The sequence below is a fragment of the Dromaius novaehollandiae genome, chromosome 2, assembly GCF_036370855.1.
Source record: "Dromaius novaehollandiae isolate bDroNov1 chromosome 2, bDroNov1.hap1, whole genome shotgun sequence".
Classification (NCBI taxonomy): domain Eukaryota; kingdom Metazoa; phylum Chordata; class Aves; order Casuariiformes; family Dromaiidae; genus Dromaius; species Dromaius novaehollandiae.
The window spans coordinates 114,594,680-114,610,695 of NC_088099.1; the positions used below are offsets into that span (position 1 = coordinate 114,594,680).

Genomic DNA, 16,016 nt, shown 5'->3' on the forward strand with positions numbered 1-16,016 from the left:
TTATTTGCCAGCGGTTTGATTTTTTTTCCTCGTCAGCTGAGGAATAACTAATAGGTATTCCCACACACTTTTCCTCTCTTCCTCCTGCCCTGCACCGTCAACGCGTTTCTGCCAGACGATCTGACAGCTACAAAGCTGCCCGCGACAGCAAGCGAGCCCGTACCGAAGGTGCCCGGCCACCTGCGCCCCGGCCCCACGCTGAGGGGAGACAGGGCGCTGCCCCCCGCGGGGGCCCCACCAGCACCCCCGGCCCGGCCCGGCCCGGCCCCGGCGGCGCCTCTGGGGGGGCCAGGAGGCCCGAGGGTCTGGGCACGCCGGGCCTCGGGCGCGAAGGGCTCGCGGCGGCCGCCAGCCGAGCCGCGGGCAGCCCCGGGGGCCCATGGGCGGCGCCCCGTCGCGCCCCCCCCACGCCCGGCCGGCGGAGGGTCGGCGGCGCAGGAGTCCCCACCTCCCTGACCCCTCCTCCTCCTGCGGGAAGGGGAAATATGAAGCGGAGTCGCTGCCGCGCTCTGAGGAGACGGCAGGGGACGCGGCGGCAGAGCGGGGAGCCCGAGCGGCGCGGCCGGGCACCGAGCAGGCGCGGCCGAGGCGGCCGTGGAGACGGCGCCCTGCGCCCGGGCGGCAGCACCCGGCCCCGCACGGTGCCGCGGCGGGGGCCGGCCGCGCTCCCTCCCCGCCAGCCGCCTGCTCCCTAGCGCAGGGCCATGGCGTGCCCGCGGCGGCGCTGAGGTGCGGGCGGCGCGGCGGGAGCCCGCGGCCGCCGGGAAGCAGAGGCGCCGCCCGCTCGCGTTTCATGTTGGTGGCGGCCGCGCCGCCGCCGCCGCCCGCCGCCGCCGCCGCCCGCGGGGAGGGAGCGCAGGCTGCGGGGCGCCGAGCGCCCTGAGCGGGGGGCGCCTCCCCGACGGACGCGGAGGGGCTCGGCGCGGCGCGGAGATGTCCTCCCCGTACTGCAGCCTGCTCCGGTACCTGTTCCCAGCCCTGCTGCTGCACGGTGAGTGCCGGAGCCCGGCGCTGCCTTCTCGCGCCCGCCACGGCCGTTACGCGGCCCAACCGCCGCCGGCGCGGGGGGAGGGGGGGAGCCCGCGAGCCGCCCGGCGCGGTCCGGCCCGGCCCGGCGGCGCGTTTCGAGCCCGGCCCGGAGCCTGGAGGCTTTGGGTGAGCGGTCGGGGGTGGCGGTGCGCTGCGTGACCCGTGCTACGCTCGGGAAACTTTCAGGGGCTGCAAGAAGACACTTTGCTTTTTCTCTCACACGGTCGCGGGAGGAGGGTGTCACGGGTGGGCGCTGCGCTCGCCCTGCAAGCGGGCGTTTGGTCCCGGCCGTGGAGGTTTCTCGTTTTGGCTGAGGCAAAGCGACCTCCGTGTTAATTGTACTTCCCAGTGAGGCGCTCGGACACGGCGCAGAGCAGCAGCAAGCTGTGACAGGTAAAGTCACGCAGAAAGTTTTGCGCTGGGACGTTCGTGGCGGTCACGTCGCAGAGGCGCCTCGCGCACCCCTGGGCCAAGGTCTGGCCCTCGCGAAGCCCAGAGGAGCGCGGCCGAGGCGTCCTGCAGGACCAGCGTTTCACCCACAGACTGCGGAGAGGTTTCTGGCTTGGAGGTGTTCGCTGTGCAGAGCTGGCCAGCACGGGGTTTCGTACCCAGCTGAAAACACTTCGATGTAGAGCGCAGATACTCTGGGTGTTAGCAGGCACAGTTCTGCGTTGACCCTGTCTCAGCTTAGCAGTGGCTTGAAATTTTATGTGGAACTGCACAGTAGGCAGAATTTGAGTGAGAAAAGCCAACTTATTTAAACTGGGATTTGCTAAGTTCTGCTTGTAAATCTGCATTTAGGCATCTAAACAGATTACCCATTTTTCCAGAATTCCCCTGTTCTTTAGGAGAAACTTCTGAAAGGGAGCCTATTTAATTAGATGCTTAGGTATGTCTAACATTTGGCAGCCAGATCTGAAAATCTGGGTGAGATTTTGTTCCGAAAGAGTGAGTCAACCTACTAAATCACAGCATCGTTTTAAAGAGTGTTTCCTCATTCTGAAGTACTTTGTAGCATCCAGCCTTCTTCAGCAAAATTTCTTAGGACCTCAAGCTTACTCGTAAAATGAGGACTTTATTTTAACCATTCTAAGACAGGTAACCTATGTGGATTCAACGTGAGATTTGTGAGCAGGGCTAAGGATTTTAAAGCTATTCCTGGGACTGATTTTGTGGAGCAGGGATTGTCTCTCTCTGTGTTTGTACAAGTGCTAAGCACACAGACGGTATTCAATAAATAATAAAGAGCATGGGCTTCTGATCGTGTATTTTGTTTTGAGAGAGAGAGAGAAAGAGCAAGAGACCTTGTTCCTCAGGAGGGGTTTTCACACCCCTCTCACAGCTCAGCTATGAAATACAGGGAGTGTATAAACCTGTTTAGTTGAGCCAGACCTCCTGGATGCTAAAGGTGTTCTTTAAAACTCTGTGATCTGAGATGTAAAAGTCAAAATGGAAGGTTTGAAGTTAAAGGGTAAAGAGAGAAGGTATAATTACAGGGTTGGACTGCGAGGCTCATCTGCTTGGAATTACAGAGCAGCTCTAAAGCCTGGCTGGAATGGGAAACAAATCAAGGCCAGTGATCAGATCAAAACAGCAGCTGCCAGAAGAAGATGAAGTAAGAAAATCATCTTTTTTTTTTTTTTTCCCCCCATCTGCAGTTACATTTCACCAGGTAACATATACCTAAGTTCTTTTAGAAAGATGTAACTCAACATCTGGTATATACCCATACACACCTTCAGTAAGTGTACAGTTTGGATCTGAGCTTCAAATGTGGGGAAACTCTTGCTCTCTTAAGAGCTTGAAAATGACATCAGTGGCATATTATGCACTGAAATGTAGCGAGTCTAAATGTATTTACCCTGTTAGTTTTAACTTGCCCTAGAGCTTTTCTCTTTATGCCTCAGTATCATATGGAAACATCTTTCGGTCAGCAGCTAGCTTCGGTTGTACATAAGAATAACCAGCAATCTCAGGGGAACAGTGTTAAGCCTCTTTACGTCATGTGATGTTTTCTTAAACGTTTGCATTGCACTTGGCAATTCAAGAGTTAAGAGTAAGTGAGGGTGAGTGAGTGGGGGTGTATGTGTGTGTGTAGGGCTTAAAGCTTTTTTGATGCAAGTTAAAATGCCGTATAAGACTGATACTTACGCTTTTATTGCATTAAGAAATGCCTACTTGAATATAACTGAATTAAAATTTGGAAAAACTTGTATTCGTTAGTCAAAATAAAACCTGTAGAATGTCAAAAGAGATTTGCAGCTGGAAGTTGTCCATTATCACTGTTTTCTTTGCTTAGACAAAAAGCCACAGAAGTTTCGGATATCAAATGCTAAGATCATTCAGCTCCAGAAAACCTGATTAATAAGAACTACATTCAAGCGGATTCAAAACAAATTTGGCTAACTTCTTATATAAACTTTTCTTACAAGTACAGATGCTAAGAAGAAACTTTAGAGTATTTCTGATTATGTTACTGTTAGAATAGTGAATTAGAAACTTTAAATAAAACAATTTATTGATAACATCATGGAAATGTTCAGTACTAATAAAGATGAAGAAAGGACTTCCAGGGTTTTCAGAGCAGGACTGTTTATACTTTTAAAAGTCCTCTGACAATATTGCTTTAATTAGTTAGATAGAAGTGTTTTATTTCAAAATCTGTTTATGAAAATAGAAATGTGTAAGAATATATAAATATCCATATCCATAAAGAGGAACAAGTGTTGCACTGCATGCTGGAGGCATGTGAGACATTTGTTCCTTCAGTAAAATATTTAATTTGGAAATCTGGAAGACCACAAAGAAGAAAGAGAGAAAGACACACTGCTTACTGTAAGAATCCTAGAGCTGGCGGGGAAAGAGAGGTAGATAAAGGACTTAATTTTATTCTCAATTTCACCAGTGTAAATTCAATTTCACTCATCTCGGTGGCTTGATTGTGGACTCTGTAGTATAGACACAGTGCTTGATAGTATGCTATAGACACAGGGCTTGATTGCACTCTATAGCATATCTGTAGGAGACAGGCTAATAGACAAAGAAGTAGAAAACTAGTATAAACAATGCTTTAGGAAAATATGTTCAGCTGTTCAAGGCAAGGTTAGTATTTTCTTATTTACACGATGTTTTGAATAGGGCTGGCAGAGGGTAGGATTATACTTAATGAGCTTGTTTAGCATTGTCTTTACTCAGACAAAAGTCCAGTAGGCACTAAAGGGAGCTTCACCTGAATAAATACTGGACCCATATTTTGTATAGAGTATGGAGCAGAGGTCTGTAGTCTGTAATGCAGAATACTGCAGATGTCTGTGATAGACAACAGATGTTTGCTTCAAACAGGGCAAGCCCAAACTACTGTAGATATTGAATTGCACTTACGGCCCGATGCTGCACCCGCTGATGTCAGGGGCAGCGTTTCCACTGCCCTGAATGAAAGCGGACTTTAACCCTTTCTAGATTCATAAAAAGCACATACTCCAGACAGTACAGTGTTTTATCTTGTATAAGTAGCAGCAGTGATCCAAATGAAGGGCCGTACTTAAACTTAGCAGAGTTCATTGGCTATATGACTGCTTGATGCTTGATTCTCTGATCTGTTGCAATACAGTCATTGAGTAAGAACTGGACTATAGAATAACATAGGATCTAAGTTTTGGGCCAGCTTGACAGAATTTCTTTTGAACTGTGCCATCGAAAGATACTCTATCTCTCTTCAAGATCTTCAAAACTCTGAAATACTTATTTCCCTCCATTAAAGTGTCTTTGAAAGCTATACCTGAAAATTCTGTATACACAAGAAAGGCAATAGATGTATGTGAAAGAAAAGTATTGTCCTATCTGCTTTTATGACCATCAAATTCAGCTTTCCTTTCCCAACACTTTTGTTTGTAGTATCTAATTTAGGTCCCAATCCTGTGATTGCTCTTTGAAGTTTTAAGTGGTAATAGTGCAGGGAAAACACTGGTAAACATACACAACAGCTTGGTAACAGGACATTATATTCTCCATTGTAATTACAAAAGTCTGCACTGTAGCTGAAAGCCTGTCATAGGCATTAGCTAACACTTTCCCACATGAAGAAAGAGTATAATCCAAATGTGTATTTATTTAATTGTGCAGGGCAGGTGACTAGATAAGGAAAGCTATAAACTTAATCCAGACAATTACTCTTTATCTGTTGTAAAGTTTTTAAAGTTTCAAGCAAGTTCTAACTTGAAAAGTGTTTGCTACAGAAATAAAGCATGAATGTTAAAAAGTTTTCTATCAGTGATGAAGCGATCAAATATTTTGAATTTGTACTATCACTTGAGATTGTTTTATTTGTAACAAAATGGAACTCTTCTGGATTTACATTGCTGTAAGTGAAAGAAAAAATTCTCTCTAGTGAGCAATACCAATCTAAATCCATTTTTGAATCCTACTTTCATTTAAAATCTCTTGTGTCATGTATCACAAGGTGAACCTCTTGAACTTCTGGTAGCTTTGAGTCTGTGTTTTGAAGCACCAGATTTGGACATGTTTGAAGCCATGGTTTAGATTTTGGTAAAGGTGTTAATTAAACTGATTAAATCTGAGCAGTTTAAGATATAAGCTGATTTGTGTTATACTTTTGCAATCTGGTGTAGCTGAGAGCAGAATTTGGCAAGGGTGTTTAGATATGAATTAAAAGATTAGAATTTGTGTTCAAGCACAACTCTACTTATCATTAGCCGTGTTGCAATAGTACATTGTTTGCATACTATTTTGCAGAAAACTGAAACATTTCTTATAGTAGCTAACAATTTTTTGCACAAAAGTTGATGGAGAACTTTCCCATAGCAGCTTTTAAAACACATTCTGGTAGCTGGCTGCCAACAGATTGCACTTTTAAGATTCATATTTTACTCTCAGCTATTTGCAGAACTCTTTGAAGAACTTGAAAGTAACCTATCTTCCCTCAAAAATATTTTTAACTAGAATGGTTGTTCCCACATCAGATACAGGTTTGTGGATGAACCTAAAAGCCTGAAGTCCCCTCTGTGATCGGCATCTGGTGCAGTGTATGCTCGTATCTTTGTCTTACTGCAATTTCAGCTGTGCGGACTTCTGCTTTCCCATTCACATGGATGTTGCTGCATCTGCCCCTGTAAAGTGTGATTTGTTATGGCCTGAGAGGGGATTCCCAGCTAGAACATGGAACTGTAGTATCTCTTATACTATTTTCCATTCAAAGTTTGATGATAAAGCTGTGTTGTGGTCTATGCTTTAAGGGGTTGATTATAAAAAAAAGAAGTTTGGTAGCAACTCATCAAAAAATGCTTGTGTTTTGTTTTTCTAGCTGGCATTTGTGATGAATTCTGGAATTCTCATTTTCCTTTTGGACTTGCTCCTTTTAGTAAACAGTGACTGTGGGGTGGGCGATACAATCTTGTGACCTGTGGTCATGGTGTAGCTGAAGTGAAAGCCAACTGGAGGCTTCACAGCCTTATTGCTGTCAGTCTCATGCAAAGAGTGTTCTTTTTTTTGAGGTCCTTCATGCTTCTGAATGATAGCATGGTGGATTTTTTTTTAATAAATATGTGAGATTCCTTCTTAACACACAAAAATTTAAAAGCAAACTGGAACTCGAGTTTGACACGGCTATACGGAAACATAGTTTGTCACAGATATACAGAAACCTACCATTTGTCTGTGGTGTAGAGAATAGCACAGCTGGATCTCTTTGAATGGAAGAAGGGACTCCAAGTATGTTGCAACTGTGTCTAGGCTTAGAAGTGGATGTTTAAGTAATCTTGAAATTCTCTTCCCAGTTTCATGAAAGCAGTTCTAACCTTCCGCCTTCCAACAATGTCCCATTTAACATCACCAAATGGATCTTTTAAAATCAGTGCCACAGGCTGTGTCAGACTCCAGTTTTGCAGAAAACTTCATTGTGCACTGCCAAAGATGAAGCAGGGGGATGCTGTACTGTTTCAGATTACCTGTTCTGTGGAAAAGCATAAGAATACAGTGTTCAATCTGATGCACTGTGTGGAAAGTGTATTACCAGTCTCTCGATTTGATCTTTAGCTGGTACAAAGAGAAGTTACAGCACCTGCGTGTGATAGTCGTATATACAGGCATAGGTACGTAAATACACAAGTATTGAAATGATTATTCTGTGAGGAAGGAGGCTGTGCTAAATTAAGTATTTCCTTGCCACAGCAACACACACATTGTAAAATGTAGCAAGCAATGTAAGGGTCCTGTCACTGCCCTTTAGTCTTTTTCCATAATTCATGTTCACATTCAAGTTACGTGGTGTTGCCTAGCATGTATGTGTTTGCTACATGTCTTCTTCTGTATCTGAGCCTTCGTTATGTTCTCATGACTGTCTTGATTACCTAAACATGTTCCTGCCCTCATTTGTCACATTTTGATGAAGACAAGCCCATACAAATTCTCTCCCCTGATGTATGGATCTCTGTGGCTAAAGATGCGAATCTCCCTTCCATCCCCTGGTTCCAGTTTGTTGTTTGTAAGCTGCAGGCAGAACTACATACAATTGTGAGGGAGAGCTGGGACCCAGCTTGTTTTTAAGCAGTGTCAAAGACATTCACATGAAGTTTGACTCCTTTTCTAAGCCCCAGTCTTTATTTCCTCTGAGGAATAATTGGAAATGTTCAGTGTAGCTATTGCATATTCTCCTTTGATACATGCACATACAGGACAGTATCTTCCTGCAAAAGGATTCTTGCTTGGAGAAGTTAAATGCTCATGTATGTTTAAATGAATAAATCATTCATTTTGTAAATGCATCTGTATTCATGAATCATATGCCATGAGCTAGGATGCATAAAAGCAAATGGTATAATAAATATGTCTTGGAAATAGTCACTTGAACCATTTCAAAACATTCTCTTGATGGCAGATTTTAAACACCTAACAACTCCAGGCAGAAGTGTAAATTATCAAAGACTTTTTCAGTGTGAGATAATTTGTTTGCAGGAGAAATCTTGACCGCTCAGTTTCTGCTGAACGAGTTGGTACTGATGGCTATAGGCTCTGTCAGGTACCTTGCAGGAGGTGTTGCTTTGACACATAGAGGTTCTGAGCCCACGGGTGGGACAACTCACTCCATTTCAGATTGATGTGCTGAAGTAATGTGGCCTTTTCGAATGTGTGGAGATTTAGAGACGGAGAAGGGATTTAGCAGACAAAGTCTCAATCACTAGCTATATTTCATAGTGACAAAAATAAATATACCGGTAAATTCACCTATATCTGCCTGAAATTGTTCTTCTGGCAGTGTGAAGGCCTGTGACATCAGCCCCATACCCACAAGGTTTCAGATAAACCTGATATGCCTGAGTTTTCAAGAGTGTCAAGTAATGTTGCAGGTGAGCTGGGCTGCAGACAAGGCACAGCACAGAGCTGTGCAGAGATAGTGGCTTGCGGCCAGGAAGCTGAACAGCCAGGTACCTGAAGCACTGGACCTGCCTGATAAATCCTGCCTCTCAAAAGATCAAGTTAGCTCAACAGAGTATTACCCTGGCATGGCTACACTGTTTCTGGCTTCAGAACAGAGTTGGTTGGTGCTGACCTAAATGATTCTGCTAAGCAATGTAGAAATGTCTAAGAAGACTGACTTTCAGAAAGGGAGAAATATAGACCCTCTGAAAATCCAGCTACTTTAAGGGCAACTTAGATGGCATGCTCAAATATCAAAGCACCTCTAGTATTTATTACTCTTTAGAGTGTGAGGCCACATTGTCCTCATTAAGATTGAAGAATTATTTGTAACCTGTAGCAAAGCCACCAAATTTTCCACTAAAGACTTTGTGAGGTCGTATTCATTAATATGAGTAAACTCTTAAGATCATTCACTGATAAATACTGTTTACATTCAAATATTTATAGTGTTCTTGCTGATAAGTCCTTATTTTTGTTTAGTTTAGGAATTGCTATTTAAAAACGGTGAATACCTTTCTCTTTGTTGACATGTATTTATATTTTTAGCAATGCCTTTTTCCCCAAGTGTTACGCAGGTTTCTTCCTGAGGATCTAAGACCTAGTTAACATAATGAATCATTGACACTGTTTTCTTTTTGCAGTAGGAAATAGCAGTGGTTTGAAACAGTGTCTATCTGAAAATGAATGATGCTGATTTTCTTTTTACGTTATGTAGTAGTACTGCACGTCGTTAAACTGGGCCACAGCCATAGGACTACCTTGAATTGCAATCCTCAAATTTAGAGGCTGCACTTAGTGCCTAAATTTTAGGTGTCTGGCCTGGGGAATAAAATGTAGAAATCGATTAGGTGCTTCAGCATTGCATATGGTGTGTGAGGAGAGTTTATACCACACACTGCTGATCCAAAACAACCCAGTTTCTGAACTGAATCAGCCAAGACGACAGAGAAAAGGCAGGCATGAATCCTAAACCGTGTTCCTGGAAGCGTGTGTTACCAAGACTTGTTCTAAGTTATCCTAGTTATCTAGGGCACACAACCAGCCCCTCCACCCCATCCCATATTCTTTTTCTAGTCCAGTGGTTCTTAAATTCCTTTCAGCAAAGTAGTACAGTTTCCAGCCGCTTAAAGGTTCATGTTTTTCACCTCTTAATCTCTAGATGTGTGTTTTTCTTTTGATCCATGTTTTCCTGACGTATCTAACAGTGTACAGTGCCTAAAAGAGTAAAAATGCATTCTTTCTGAAGCTACGCATTCATTTTGTTCAATTAATAATGTGTAGAAAGATTGCTGGTGGGTTTTGTATGTATACATTACTAGAAACCAAAATTACTGTGTGTTGGAGATAAAATTAGCTTTTGAAATTCCTTTTCCCCTTTAAAATAAAAATAGCAGAATCTGCCTTTAATTGACCACCTCAATCATCACAGAGGCTTCCTGTGTGCAGAGGCTGTGCTTTTAATATCTGTTTTCCCTTGGCTTTAAAGAGTAGCCTTTAATTGGAAGTTTATTATAGAAGCGTTCAAATTAGAGGTGGACTGAAACCGCAAAGTTTGTGTCTGGATCTGGATGCAGCTTTCTAAAAGCTGCGAGGTCCAGGTTTTTGATTGTCCTGACCAGAGATTAAAGAGGTGTCTGTAAAATTCAAATCCAGAGCCATATTTCCAGGGGGTTTATATACAGCAGTGGGTTCAAGTCCTTTCCCCAGTATATTACATAAAGCAAATCTACTCAGTGGATTGTTAACGGGCTGACAGAGAGGAAGAGCTTCCCATAATTTTGTTTTCTTTTTCAGATGAGACAACAAATGTAAACAGTGTTTTCCTGGACACACAATACTGTGAACAAGTATCATTCCACACAAGATGCTCACAGTCTCCTTTATAATGTTGAAGTCATTCTCATGATGGTCTCCTGATAATTTACACTTTTCTATCTCAGGGCTGGGAGAAGGTTCTGCTCTTCTTCACTCGGACAGCAGGTCCCACCCTCGGTCCTTGGAGAAGAGTGCATGGAGGGCTTTCAAGGAGTCACAGTGTCACCATATGCTGAAACACCTTCACAATGGAGCCCGGATCACTGTGCAAATGCCTCCCAATATTGAGGGACACTGGGTCTCTACTGGGTAAGGAAAGCTAAAATAAGATGCTGGAAAAAAATATATGTGAAAGAGAAAAAGGGAAACTGGCAGAAAGGGAACAATGAATATTCCCACTCTAAGCAGCAGGGGAATATTTTTTTTAATACAGTGAATCTCCAAATCCCAGATGCTTTATGTACAGTATGTTTACGTAAAAACAAAAGAAGGAGCTGCTTTATTACATCAGAATTGCATGCTGTAAAGCCTTCTTGATGAATCAATTTGTAGTCTGGATTTTAAAGAGCATGCTGTGAAATATGTTCAAATCTCTATGAATAGGAGAGAGACCATCAGGTTGCCAAAATGGATGCTTGTTCCACCATTACTTTGTACTATCTTTGACTATGTGCATTAGTTCCATTTGAATAGATCCTTGCTTTTAGATCATGTCTAACACAAGTTTTATTAGCAAAAGAAATTAAAAAGTGGTTTTTGACCAGTTCTGTTCCTCTCTATACATGACAACTTTTAATTCAGAGGGACCTGTTTTGTTTTCTGTGTCTCAGAAAGCAATATTCATCCATTTATTTGAAGTGACTCTTAGGGAAATCTGGGGTTATTTAACAGAAAGTTAAGTGTATTTATGTTAAGCAGTGTGGATGACAAAGAGGGAAAAGTTTGAAGATACAAAAGAAAGTTTGAATTTCTACGGAAGTTGAAATTTAATTGCCATTTACGCCATCAGGAAGGGGGGAAAAACACCTCTTGATTAACAAAATGAAATATTAACAGGTCCAAATTCAAGCCAGTTAGGAAGTTTGCATTAACTGTCATCCCTGTTGACAGCGTAAGTGGAAAAGCTGAGGATGAGATCCTCATGGACCTCTGCAGACCAGAGTTGGCAGTGTGCCACTGAAAAGCTTGTACAGCAGCTGTAGAAGCCAGTTACTTATGCTATCTTGTGGACATCTGGCATTTCACTTTCTGATCAGTCCTTTCACTAAATCCACCATGCAAAAGGGAAGAATATATGTGTTTAATAAGCTGCTACTTTTTTCAAAGAAGAATTGAGTCACATGTTGATCCTTAGAAAAAGGAAAAACAACTTTGAGGATATGACTCAAAATATTTAAAACCTACAAAGATAAGGCCCTCAGGTAGATATCATCACCATGAAGCAATATGTAATGAAGTGCATAACAGCAGAGGAAATTGTTGGCAAATTGGCAGGAGAAAGATGCCTAGTTCTTGTTTACTCCAATTCATGCCAAAGGGACATTGGCACCCAAGTATCTCTGTGGATCTATGCAGTGTTGCTCGGTCTCGTTACCTGTAGTGTTCATGATACGCCACCTTGCTAAAATTTTGTTTCCATCACTTCATCTTCCCACAGCTGTGAAGTTAGAGCAGGCCCAGAGTTCATCACAAGATCTTACAGATTCTACCACAATAATACATTTAAGGCCTATCAGTTTTATTATGGTGGCAATCGCTGCACAAATCCCATCTATACATTAGTTATACGTGGCAAAATTCGTCTCCGCCAAGCATCCTGGATCATCCGAGGGGGTACTGAAGCTGATTATCAGCTACGCAGCGTACAAATCATATGCCACAATGAAGCAGTAGCCAAAAAATTAAGTGATTTGGTGAACCATACGTGTCCTGGATTTATACCAGAAGATAGTCCATGGGAGCAGGATGTGAGCTATGATTTGTTGAGAGAAGAGAATGGTTGTGAATGCACCAAAGCTCTGAATTTTGCCATGCATGAACTCCAGCTGATCCGCGTGGAGAAACAGTATCTGCATCACAATTTAGATCACCTTGTGGAGGAGCTATTTCTTGGAGACATTCACACTGATGCTACTCAGAGGAGGTACTATCGACCTTCTAGTTACCAGCCTCCTCTTCAAAATGCCAAGGTATGTATGTGTATATATGCACACATTTTAAGATAATAGTGACAAAAACACATTATTCAGCTCTTCTAAATCGGTATACTAGTGTAATCTAAAATGTAGATGTGATTCTAAAATAAGAGACTAGTGCCTTATAGATGATGCAGTCAATTAAAAAAAATGACTGAACATATTTCATGGGAATAGTAATTATTCTGTGGTTTCTGAGGTTGTATCAAATGTGTGGTCAGTAGTCTAGTGAACTCAGGTCAAAAAGGCCACCTTGAGACTGAAGGTGGAATCAAACACTTGAATGCAGAGATGGGAATTGTTGGTTGGGACTAAGATTGTAGGTTAGCAGCAGAGAAGAAAGTTTGATACAGGACTGGGAAAGGGCAAGAGAAACAGCTGCAGGAGTCTCAGGGAGAACGGAAATCGAATTGTATCAACATGTGGAAGCTGGGTGATCCATAACGTGAAGAGGGACAGAGGAAATCGGAAGGTAGAGACTTGAAAGAGATAGCATGAAGGATAAAAAAACTTGATGGACTGTGCAGGTCATGGATTTGGGAGCAGACACACACATTAATGAACTGAAAAACAGGTGAACTTTGAATGGGACTTTAATTCTATTTGATAATTCAGTTTTCAAAGGGGCCTCAAAGTGCCCTCAGCTTCACCAGACACTTATCAACCCACAGTAAGTTAAATAAAAATCAAACAGGAAGAGTAGACATTGATGGCCCATAGCAGGAGGTCTGTCTATACATCTTTTCTGGTGACATTTCAAAGGATTGTAGCAATTGGAACCACATTGCAGACTGCAGTTGTTATCAATATATTCCAGCTAGATACTGCTGTAAGATCACTTCCAGCTAATGGGTTATCACCATTTTTAATCATCTCATTTTGACCAATTCAAAAATCGGCTACAGCATATCAGCAATAGCAGGACACACAATAGGGGAAGTAGCAATTTTGATGAGAATGCCCTGGCGTTGGCTTTCATTCAAAACCATTCTATCTGCCCTATGTTGTGTCTGCCTCCTGTGAACATCAAATTCCAATAGTTCAGAACTCGACATGATCTCCCTTAAATCATTTTAATAGTCTGGCCTAGGGGTGATTTCAATCCACAGTCAGCTGTGTCCCTATACAAACCCCGCTGTCACTTCAAGTGACTAGGGACAAATTTAAGCATATGTCTTCTCAAAATGGAGAGTTTTAGCAGCAGCAGATGAACCACAGCGTGTTCCTCATCAAAATGTTGGATACAGCAGTATTAACTTTTTCTTTTCTTTAGTTAATTCAGACAAACATATCTAGTTTCTCTTTGCAAATTTGGGAGTGAGGATTCTTCCGTAAACGTCTTTCTTGAAAGAGCTGTTTAGAGACAAATTATCTGACACCTAGTATATGTTATACCTATACTAGCAGATATAGTAGGTCTTTTCCTGACCAAATGAAACGAAGACAAAACTCTTGATTCAGTAAAACCAGCTGATTTTTTTCAGGACTCTCTGGTCAAATCTATTTAACTTATTATGGATAGATGACATAGCCTACATTTCCAATTTCATTAGAGTCAGAATGGATAAGTTTACTGTCAACTGGCTTTATAGAAATAAAACTTTTGTCTAGATCTGCTGTAATTTGGGGATGCACTAGTCACTGTTTCCCTACCTGTCTCAGAAGCTACTCTAGCATCATTGGACAGCTTGCCTCAAAAATACAGTGCTCAAATAAAAGGACTGTATCTTGCATAAGAAGTTTCTTTCTTGAGCTGGGTTAAATAAATAAACTGAAATACTTTACAGATATCTGAGAGTACTGAAACTCTCATTTGCATTCACAGAGCCCATTCTCTCAGGCATGATATGATCCATTTTGAAATGAGTGGATCACATGTGTATGGGAGGACAACAGTAACCTCAGTCTGTGAGTTGTACCACCATGGAGGGATCCTGACTCATCATGTATGCATTTAGCCCACAGTCCCGCATGTTTTGATAGGCAGATCCTATTTTTGGATACACGTACACTGCAATCAGTGAAAGCTTACAGTGTGGATCCCTGAGGAGACTTCCATATTATATGTTTACAAGAACTGCGGGAGAGGAAAAGCAAACAAGCCAACAAGTTATCCATTGGTATTTATGCAGTACAGTGCTTCCAAATAAGATTTTGGTAGCCAGATCTTGGCAAAGGCTGAATCTTGAGGCTCAATTGATGACATTGGAATGCCATTCATAAGAGTACTGCTAGCTACAGAGAGTGGTATTACTATAGGAGGCACAAGCTAACTCAGAGTCTGCCAAAATACATACACATTTCAGTTCTCTGCGATGAAACCACTGTAGTTTAATAGATGAGGCCAGAGGTCCCAAGTTGAAGGCTACAGCTCTGCTCCCCGTTTGGCCAATTATGACTTCTGGCAAGTTAATTCAACTCAGTTTCTCCTCCAACCTTTGTCTGCGTGGCCTATTTGATTCCCAGAATTTATGCAAGTATATACACAGTGTCTGGGTTATTGGGACACCAGTCTCAGCTGAAGTCTTCAACTGCAAAAGATGAGTAGACTTAACTCTTAAATGTGCAACAGAAAAGATTTTCTTTGTATTTTTTGGTTGATTCATGTTGTTCAGATTTAATGTGAGACTTCTTTTTTCTCAAGAGAAGCTAGACCTGCTGATTTTAGGCTTTCATCATAATACAAATAACAGTACTCCCAAAAATGAACTTTTGCATTAGCAGCCATGTAGGACTTCTGGGTTTCGATTTGTACCTAAGCATGAAGTTCTCTGTACCAACAGATTCTTAACTCAATTGTGTGATTTACTGTTTGCTGAATGTAGGAAGAATAGTAACAGAGATGCATTTTTTTTTAAGCCCAGGCAAACATACCACTGAAAGGTTATAACCCTTCTTCTTTGAACTCCTTTCCTTTTCTAATTGCTGCTCCACTGGGACCCAGCTGAAAATGAGTTTAAATGCTAAATTGAGTTTAAAACTACAAGTCACAGACTCCTCTGGAAATTGAACACCATGAATAAATAGAAATGTTAAATCAACTTGTTTTTTTAAGGTTTCTACAGTCAGACCACGAGGTTGGGAAGGCCAGGAAATTGCTTCTGAAGTGAATCAGGTGTATTGTGTGGAATCTTTCATTTAAGGCTTGTTTCATTTCCTTTTTATTTATTTTTATTTTATACTTATAAAGACCTGCCTAAAATAAGAGGATTCACATTCTGAGTTAAATTTATAGTTAAGCCTCTATATAGAAGAAAGTTCAACCCAGCTCAAGAGTTTACATAGTCTGCAAGTTGGATGTGGTAGCCACGTTCATTACTTATGTGGTTGAATTGAATGATAATTAAAAGCAAACGATTGCTGAATATGTTAGGAATGCCAAAGCCACATGATCAGGACTTTAAACAAATAGAATTGGACCTTTTCCAAATTCCTGCAGTGATTTTACCACAGGATGGTAAATCAAAAGGGCTGTCCAAAAACCAGACAGCTTTATGCTGAGCTACAAACCTGAATAAATTCACAAATTACCATATCTTAACA

General features: G+C 42.2%; 1 protein-coding gene across 1 annotated transcript in view; it reads left to right on the top strand.

Moving 5' to 3' along the window:
• Positions 1 to 478: 478 nt before the first annotated feature.
• The window catches only part of APCDD1 (APC down-regulated 1), a 34,318-nt gene continuing 18,780 nt past the window's right edge, over positions 479 to 16,016 (top strand). The window contains exons 1-3 of the mRNA XM_064507199.1: positions 479 to 991; positions 10,404 to 10,587; positions 11,936 to 12,467. Of these exons, the coding sequence (XP_064363269.1) occupies positions 934 to 991; positions 10,404 to 10,587; positions 11,936 to 12,467 (774 nt within the window). The 5' untranslated portion in view covers positions 479 to 933. The remainder of the gene's footprint in view (positions 992 to 10,403; positions 10,588 to 11,935; positions 12,468 to 16,016) is intronic.